The following is a 9,689-nucleotide window of genomic DNA, read 5'->3' as shown; positions in this document are numbered from 1 at the left end:
TGTGTGTGTGTGTGTGTGTGTGTGTGTGTGTGTGTGTGTGTGTGTGTGCGCGCGTTTTATGCATTTCTTCAGATGTCAAGCCAGTCCAGCAGGTGCAGATTGGCCAGGGGAGTCCACTGTAAAATGTTGTCCCTGTTTTGTCCTTCTCTGTTTGCCTCTGGGCTGCAGGACAAAAAACAGGTGTGACTCCAACATAAAGTAGCACCTTTAAGTGAGACAAGCCACACTAAATGAAAACTGACTGCCATTTATAAATGTGTTGTCAGATTTATCTATAAAAAAAATTAGAAAGTCAAGTAGGGAGCTACTGTGACGTTTTTAGTGTCTTTAATTTTTTTTTTTTTTTAAAGACACATGAGCTCTATTTGACAAACTACATTATTTCTCCTATATATAAAGTGCTCAAGTACTCAGAAACGTAAGATTTGCTTTAAACATGTAGGGTAATTCACAATCAATCAATCAAACAATCAATCAATCAATCAACCAACCAAACAATATGGTACTGAAAAGGAATAACATCAATCTCTCTTCTAAACTCTCATGTCATGTTTTGTCATAAATTGACTAAATTAAATTGCTTTAATTGCAAACTGAAAAGTCAAAGAGGGTGTATACGATACAGGTGTTCCAAATAAACCAACTGCATCTTTATCATGTAAATGGTTCTTTTTTTTTTAATAAACACTTTTTATTTTAATTAATGTTTGATGAATTGGCCTTACTAATTAAATAACAGTTGATCGTAAAAGACTAATATGGATTAGACATTTTCTAGCATCCATTCAACAATAATTCAAGTTTTTGTGAGGATGTTTCTTTAATCTTATCATGGTCTCTTACTTGATCTTATATTTTCCCTAATGAAAAAGTTTGCAATCTCTCTGACACTCTCTTAGATGAGCAACTATCTGGTCTTCCACTCTCTGTCTCAAGGGCTTCCTATCATTACCAAGGAGTCAATTACACTCTTCCTACCCACCTGACAAAAAGTTAAAATTCAGATACATGATACTGCTTTTAAATACCAAGAAATTATCATATCAGTTTGCATTTGATTTACTGACCTCTTAAAATATGTAGGTTATCACTACTAATCCAGGTTCATCACTGGATTCTTGTAAAACAGCATCTGTGGATGGCTTCTCAAACAGTAAATTATTTACAGTTATTAATAAATAACTTCCAGATTTGCAACAGATTATCCCAAATAACTCAAGAAGTAAATATAAATGCAATAACAAATGTGTGCATTTGCTGTGAAACAATGTCTGTGGCACAAGGGTTTATCAGTGTCATATTATGCATTGCGTAAGCACGTGTATATTTGATTCGTTTGATTGTTGTGGATTAAAATTTAATAGAGGATTAAAACTGTCTTTCCAAATGAATGAAAGCATGAATCACATGTTCCCTTGGCGAACTAGAGATGCACATGCGACAAGAGCGGTCAGCGCAAAGGCACACGGGAACTGACAGTGGGGAGCGCTTGAACTTGACATTGGAATAGAAACAGCCTCCACCTGCACGCGAGCAGGACAAACTTGAGCACGCAGATATTCGTTGCGCTCTTTCCATAAACTTTCCTACGTCCCAACACATATTTAATGAGCACCTTGGAAAAATGTCAAGATCCACAATGTGGGTCAAAGCTTAATTAAATTGAGTCCGCTGTATTTCTAACGAGTCTATTTGAGTCACGTTTTCCAGTAGGCCTACTTATCTGCTAATATTCAGATTTTGGACAGGTTTTCTGTTCGTGTGTTATTTTCCCACTCTGTGATTGACAGTACAAGAAACAATCCCATGGCACATCATACTGATGTGGACAGATGAATGCCAAAATAAACTGCCATATATACGGCACAGCACGTCAATCAAATCCAACGAACGTGTTCATTTTCCCTTATAGAACCAAACAGCCTCTCTGTGTTCAGATCAGAGTTTAAAGCTCGGATATGTGCCTAGAAAATCTCACAGGATGAAACAGCAAAAAAGAGGGAAGACCCAAAGCACAGCTGCTGACAGGTACACAGATATGGAGTCCCCAAAATAATTCACTCGTTCGGCACTGAATATTTTCCAGGGACACACACACACAAAATGTATATATATAGTTTGTACTGACCAAAAAATATGTTTACGATCATTTCAACAGTTATTTGTAATGTCTATTATATGGGAAATCATGGAATTAAAAGCATCATAAATACTAAATAGACCAAAATCTGGGATTCAGTTACTGATTCTGAATGGTTAAATATATATATATATATATATAAATAAATAAAAATCAGTTTTTATGTGGACAAGCATGTACACAGGGAGAATCACTAGACTGGAGCAATCAGTTTGGGGTTATGTCCCTTGCTGAAGGTTCAATGATGATGGCCCTTGGATTGCCTTCTGTGGGGTTCAAACCTGCAACCTTTCACTGACCATCTCAAGTTTTTTTTGCGCCAGTGCGCTCACCACACACCAGCTACAGGTGGCGAGGAGAGAAAGTCATAGAGCCAATCAAGTGGTTGGGGATTATTAGGAGGCCATGATTGACAAGGGCCAGGGGGGCAATTTGGCCAGGACACCGGGGTTAAACCCCTACTCTTTACGAGAAGTGCCATGGGATTTTTAATGACCACAGAGAGTCAGGACCTCGGTTTAACGTCTCATCCGAAAGACGGAAGTGTTGCTAAAATTGCCCACTGCTGTTAGAAGAAAATAGTTTTGAAAATAAAATATATAATAACCTTTGTCAGACATGATCTGAAAGGCACTCAAATGTGATGGAGATTGGGCAAAATGTGAAATCTGAAATGTAGCTACTGAAATCATATCTTATTGTTTTGCAATTGTACAGTAGCCCACATTTGTGTTACAATAGACATCAGACTCTACCATTTATTAAATTGTGACTTATCTTACTAATGGCACCTCTCAAGTTCATTTTAAAAACAGAAGGAGTGATGTAACTTTAATAACAAAATTCATCCACAAAACATGATGTCCATTGTCCATATTACATTTTATAGTCATAATAGTATTAACCAGGTGTGTTTACAAGTTATTCAACAATTAGATGTTAAGTGCATGTCGTTAATTGGTACTATATATTTACAATTACACTTTAACATGAACTCTGGAATGTACAGTGTAAAATCAACCAAATCAGCGTTTTATTTGCTAAACAATGTTTATTTTCTAGTTGGTATTCCTGTTCATTATAATGATACTTTTGCTAAAAACACGCACACATTTAAAGTTTAAAGTGCAATTTGGTTGTATTTGAATCTAATTCTTAAGTATATCACCGTTAAGGGGAAACGCTGGTGTACAGTTTTCGACACAACACCTGCGATGCGATTCCAGGGAAACATGAAACGTGCGCGGATATCAGAGATGCTTGCGCGCTCTCATTTCTGATTCCTGCCCGTCAGTGTTGTTGTTTGGTGTATCCTCTTGTCTTAACGCAACATTTTAGCAGTTAATGTGAAATATATGTGACACGCGTGTCAAACTCACCTGCGTTCCGAAGTTTCTTGTTTCTGTAGACGGAGAAAATCACCAGCAGGTTTCCTAAAATATCCACCACTATAGTGAATATGAGGAAACACCCGAGAGTTGTAGTGACCCAGGGCGGCCGGTGAAGTGCTTGCTCGCTAGGGTCCAGTGCAGAGCTGTTCAGAGAACTCCCATTCATAAACATTGTATATCTTCATGAAACTTTTCTCACTCAACAAAATAAACCGTGCAGTTCAGTTGGTGCGCGTCTCTCCGGTGGGATGTCATCTCTTCGTGAGGTCTGGATAAGTTGCGCGCCCCGCACAACTTTCCTCGGTTCTCTCGTCGGGGCTTTCGTGTGTCGGGGTCTGCACTTTTATGGCTATGTGTGCACCCATCACAATGTTGCTAAATGACATCCACGGGCAACTTCAAAGCTCCTGTGAACATGCGAATAACTGCAGCGTTGTGTGTGTTGCCACCCTGTGGTCGTCATCGTTAATGTTGCCTTCATTCACCGATTTCATCAGTATGAGACCCTTTTTTATCCCCTCATTCATTATTATTTATCTGAACTAAAAGAAGCTTTAATTCAGTTTTCATCGCTCCATTCAGGAAAATGTAGGATCCGTGATAGAGACGTGATATATATCTTATATACTTATATACTTTGTATATATATATATATATATATATATATAGGCTATAAAGTAATTTTGGGGTATTCAGTTTCTGCACAACTAGACGAACTACAAAAATAAAGCATGTTTTCAAAGAACCTTCGCAAACCTTTGTGCGTCACTACTCAAACAACACAAACACAGCTCATGGATTTATAAAAGTGAATGTATGTATCAACACGTAAAACCGGGTTAGTTTTAATAAATGGTCTAGCATATTAGGAATACTTTAAACTTTAGTTTAGCATAAGCCTACCTGTATAGAAGAAACTCTGCAAGTTCGTCATATCATATTGTCTGGCAGTAAGTTTTAGGGGCTCATTTTTTATTCCATCTCCTATCCTGAAAAGTCTGTCTTGCAGGATTGACTAAAAATTAGCTTCTGAAACTTACTGCCAGACTCTGGAAGATAAATTCTTTAAAAAAGTGGTACAAAAGGATGTGGTGCTGGTCCTTCAAGACAAGAGTCACTCACAACTTATCTGTCCATAAAGCCTATAAAAAAAATTAGTCTTAATGTATTTCACAACACCTCAGCATGTTATTCTTATTAAGTGAGGGTAATTTTTTAGGATTTTTTACCCAAGCAAAGTCTCTGAGAACCTGACACCTTGTAATTCTGGAGACTACAGGAAGGTTGCAGTTCTGGAAAATGCTGGCGCTGGAGACTAAATGGTTCTTGATGGTTTTACACCTAATTCTTCACATTAATTCTTAGCAAACACTTAATTCTGAGCATTTTGCTGCCCAATGGTCATGGCTTAACTTTGCAATTTCTATATTGCATTAGTTTTGAATATTTCTCATGGGGATTTAATAATTTTAGTTCCTGTCTGTCTGAGCATTGGTGTCGGTTATTGTTAATGTTACCCCGAGTGTGTGTCTCACCTACCTGAACCTGCCTTGTTGTGTCTACAATAAATGTCATTATTGGAATCCTTGTCGTCCTCGTCGTCCTGCCTGCCTCCACACACCCGATTCCGTGACACCTAATAATTCTGCACACCTGAATTTAAGGAGTTTTCAACTTCCAGCCTTCATGGACAATTATATGTCACATATAAATGATTAAATACAAAATGAATAGTAGTTATTAAGATTGATGTGGTGTATAGTATGGTATACTGGGAGTGTCCATGAATTTTTATATAATTTATGAATATTTATATTGATTTTCTTTATTTACATTTTATTTGAAAGGTATTTTAAGCGTACATCTTTACTTTGTTTGAAATAAATGTGTAAATAAATAAAATATGCTTGTTAAGTATTGTATTGTATTGTATTATATTGCACAACTATTGTTAAGTAGTTTTTCCAGGACCAGGCCTCAGTATGAAGATAAAGGTTTCGGATCATGATTTTTCACAATTTTGAATTTTGGAAATGGTGATGTCAGACTTAACAACCGAACAAAATAATAATTGAAGTGCACTGGACAGTGGTAGGGTGAGAGCTAGAGGCAGAGGATTCTATGACAGCACTCATACAGTCTCATCCCCTTTTGTGACTGTAACCTAAATACTTAAAACGTCTCAAGGAGAGCAGGCTGTCTCCTCGCCTTCAGTTCAAAAACTTGAGCTTGTGATGTCCCATCAGCACTCTACCCCCAGCAGAACTCAGATGTATATACTGTTCAAGCAGCCTGTCAGCCTCCAGCCATTACGATGCAATTTTAATGCAGTGCTGCACTGCTAATGGCTCCAGTCGTGAAAGCAGTTAATTACGATGTCTCTCTCTCTCGCTCCATCTCTCTTCTAACTGTCAGGTGGTCTTAAGGGAGACTTAACTGTGAAAGATTTTTACATTTACAATAAAAAGACTAAGCATTAAACTCATACAAAACTATTTGCTCCAGTTTTGCATAGAATAGGATGTTCCTGTGAGTGGAAATGAGAGATGTTGACCAGTGTCACTGTGTTGAGATAAATACATGAAAAGGGCATTACTGTTGCAAACATCTGTCTCGTTGTACTTTAAGATTGTTTGTTTGATTGAATGCATCTGAATACAGTATCACTGAGTTAAACACTATACGTTTTTTTAATTTCATTTTTTTTCTGCCAAGGACGTTGCAAAGAAAAAATATTTTAAGAATGTACATATTTAACCTGCAACACTACATATTATAAAAATGTGTGACTGTTTTAGACATTTGCTCTTGACACAAAAAGTTTACTTAAACCTATCACTATCCCACCCCATTTCAATCTGTGATCTCACAAAACATCACAAGGGAGTTGTTTGTGATCTGTAAAATGAATTTTACTTTTCAGTCTTTCTGACATAATTTAATTAAGCAGGATTTTAATAAGTGAAAACTCCAGTTGAAAGGGGGGACAGGAGATGAGAGAGAAGAGGGTGAGGGGTTGGTTTCTTCTTTGAGGATGACTGGGGAAAGCTTTTCCTTTGCCAATTAGACAAGAGTCGCGTAAGTGACGTGACGAAAACAAATCAATCATGCTGGATGTCTGTTTGGAGAGCTGAAGTTCACTATAAAACCTTTACAGAGACCTTTGGACCTCAGATTTGAGGTAAATTAACTTTGAACCTCAACAGAAAGATGCAAAGACAACTTTGTTTTGAAGGTTGCATTTAAACTGCACTTGAATCCTTTTACCAATTTTTGCATTTAAAGTATGGATTGTTTACTAGACAAATAAATATTAAGCTTAAAAATTATTATGGTGTGAAATTGATTATATTAATGTTCACAAAATTTAATCTGTCCCTCAGTTCTGACATAATTATAGACCACTATAGCCAAAATGTTGTCACAAAAGTCAACAGGACCATAAGAGACTAAGAAACTAATGCTAATGCTTATTTCAGCATCTTAGCTTCTATTATTATTTCTTTGTAAAGTTGTGTTGTTGTTGTTGTTGTTTTGTAAAGAACAATATTTTAATATCTCTATTTTGTTTCTGTGAATATCCGTCTTATTTTAATCTCAAAAACATACCATGTGTGAGACAGCAAGACAACTCTAAAGCCTTCACCCACCTGTCACAGCCACAGGACACCATCATGTGTGTGTGTGTGTGTGTGTGTGTGTGTGTGTGTGTGTGTGTGTGTGTGTGTGGCTCCAGGAGGAACACATGAGGGTTATAAATCAGAACCGTGACATTAATAAATAATGACATGCCTTATGCTCAAAACCATGAGACAATAAAATAATCTGATCTTGGCTTCACTCTAGATTAAATATGAGCTTCAAATTCACATGTGCAAACGTGTGAGTCAGTGTTCTTATATCAGTAATCAGGAGCTGCTGTTGTTCACCTTTCTTTGACCTCCAATTTAGTTCTGATTATAGTAGCACAGTAAACTTTGCCATCTACTGGTGAATGACTGGCATAAGCATGCTATAACACATTTAGGACATCACTAACTTATGTGCTGTATACAGTACAACATGATAAGATTAAAAGGTGATACTTACATAAATACATTTTTCCACATTAAAATAGAATGTGGATTTTTTTTTTCTCTCTACAGCTGTTTCCCACTGCACTTTATGGTTTGATCTGGCGTCAGGAAATATGATGCAATAGCGCCCTCTGCTGTTTGTCACACTATGGCGCATCCGCACAGCTTTTCATTTTGCAAGACATTAACTGATGGACTGGAGTCGTGTGAATTACTTGTGGACTTTTGTGATGCTGTTTATCTCAGTTTAATAGTAAACTGATGATCAAATTCAGAAAGATTCAAATGAGCTCAGTCAAAGTTCATTATACAGCAATAGTTCTAACCCTCTACCGCACGCATTATGATAGACCTATAGGTCTTCTCTTTCCAACAAAAAAAACGAGAATGTTCTCTTAAAGAGACAGTGGCAAGGAAATGAACACAAAGAATATGTTGCCATATGGCTACACCATGCGGTAGAGGGCTAATACCTTCAAGTTATAAAGGTGTGAAATTCGCCTTAGCAAGTCAAAGGAGTTGGACATTTTATTCCAGAAATGGATGGAGCATTTTAGGTTTGAAGTTAAAAACATTTTAATGATGAATTTATTACAAACTCGCAGCTTTTATGTCGTGTCGATTACCGGTACTTGTGGATTTTTGTAATGCTGTTTCCATCACTTCTTTTACAGAATGCTATAAACTTGGGCACAGTGCACATAAACAGTGCACAATTTGAGATGTGATGGAAATGTTTATGACAACTCAGATAAGTGAAAAAAGAAGTGGGACTGGAATCTAATTGCAGACTGTCATTTTTCATATCCAAGATGTTGTCTCTACACTTAAAATTATATTTGCATGGCCATAATTGGAATATCATTCTGACAGAAGCAAAAATAAATAAATAAATAAATACTGTTCTTGCAGTAGGAAATTGCAGACTGGTTTCATTATCTACAGTATATGAAAAATGCTTGATCCCAGCAGAAAGTCACAGGAGACATCAACAGTTCATTCTTACCCTGTCATTCTGACCTCCAGCATCTCCACTGCCCACAGATCATCTGCTCTGCTACACAAACACTCAAACACTACATGTTGGAATGCTGGATGTGTTTCCATGAACCTCCAGATAATATTATATGCAGGTCACATCTCATACACAATTCCAAAAAGAACTGGATTTTTAATCATAGAATTCTTTATCATGACTTCAAGAAAGTGATTTATATGTGACATTCCTGAATATAAAATGTAAATCCAAAGGTTGTACAAACATTTTCCATTAGCTATGCATATGCCTTGGAGAGACCTATGGAGAAAGCCAATAAATTAAGTCTGCAGACATCTAAGAAGAGTCACAGACATGCCTTTGAAGTATTTTTCATGTACATTCGCCATATTTCTTTACAGATCTCTGAGCTTCTGCTGGGTGTGGGAAAAACCAGTTAATGAGAGTCAGTTTCTGTGAAGTCATTCAAACTCACATCATATACAGAAAAGCAGTGTATCCAGACATTTGAAGGCAGTGCAGCATTAGATCAGACAGCAGTGTTGAATGGACAGTGTTTCACCAAAATAAGCTTTCATAAGACTAACAGACAGATACATGTAGACCTTTAGATTAGTGCATTATGCTCTTGTTTATCAGTCTTTCTTATGGACAACACAGTGGTGTAGCAAGTCAGCCCTGGGCCCCTATGCACCCCTCGTTTTAATTAAAAGGTTCCCCTTGGCATATATTAACGTAAATACAATGCATACCTGTATTACCAACCAAATTGAAGGTTTATGCACAAATCATTTTCTCTGAGCAAAAATACCTTGGAAATAAAGCTTTGTGTCTTCAAGTCCATACACAAATAGGCTACACAACAGTCAGCAAACAGTCACTAGGTTTTGAGCGTTATTGTGTTGCAAAATGTTGATTTATGAGAAAGGAGAGAATTAGAGAGTTGGACTAACTCTTATTGAGTTGGAGTGTTAAAATCATCATCTCAGAGAGGAACATCCTGCAGCAGTGCAACAGCAGAAATTTAGTTTTTAGTAAAAAAAAAAATTGTCCAGTGCAGTAATTAGAGCTGTAGCCATTTGCCC

General features: G+C 36.9%; 1 protein-coding gene across 1 annotated transcript in view; it reads right to left on the bottom strand.

The window, feature by feature from the left end:
* LOC107656395 (melatonin receptor type 1A-A) overlaps positions 1–3,903 on the bottom strand; it is a 69,246-nt gene extending 65,343 nt beyond the window's left edge. Inside the window, exon 1 of the mRNA XM_016444254.1 lies at positions 3,520–3,903. Coding sequence (XP_016299740.1) covers positions 3,520–3,703 — 184 coding nt within the window. The 5' untranslated portion in view covers positions 3,704–3,903. The remainder of the gene's footprint in view (positions 1–3,519) is intronic.
* Positions 3,904–9,689: the final 5,786 nt, after the last annotated feature.

Source organism: Sinocyclocheilus anshuiensis, unplaced genomic scaffold (assembly GCF_001515605.1).
Source record: "Sinocyclocheilus anshuiensis isolate Anshui unplaced genomic scaffold, SAMN03320099.WGS_v1.1 scaffold85, whole genome shotgun sequence".
In the NCBI taxonomy this organism is placed as follows: Eukaryota; Metazoa; Chordata; class Actinopteri; order Cypriniformes; family Cyprinidae; genus Sinocyclocheilus; species Sinocyclocheilus anshuiensis.
Note: the sequence above shows the minus strand (reverse complement) of the source record. Positions and strands in the feature narration are given on the sequence as shown.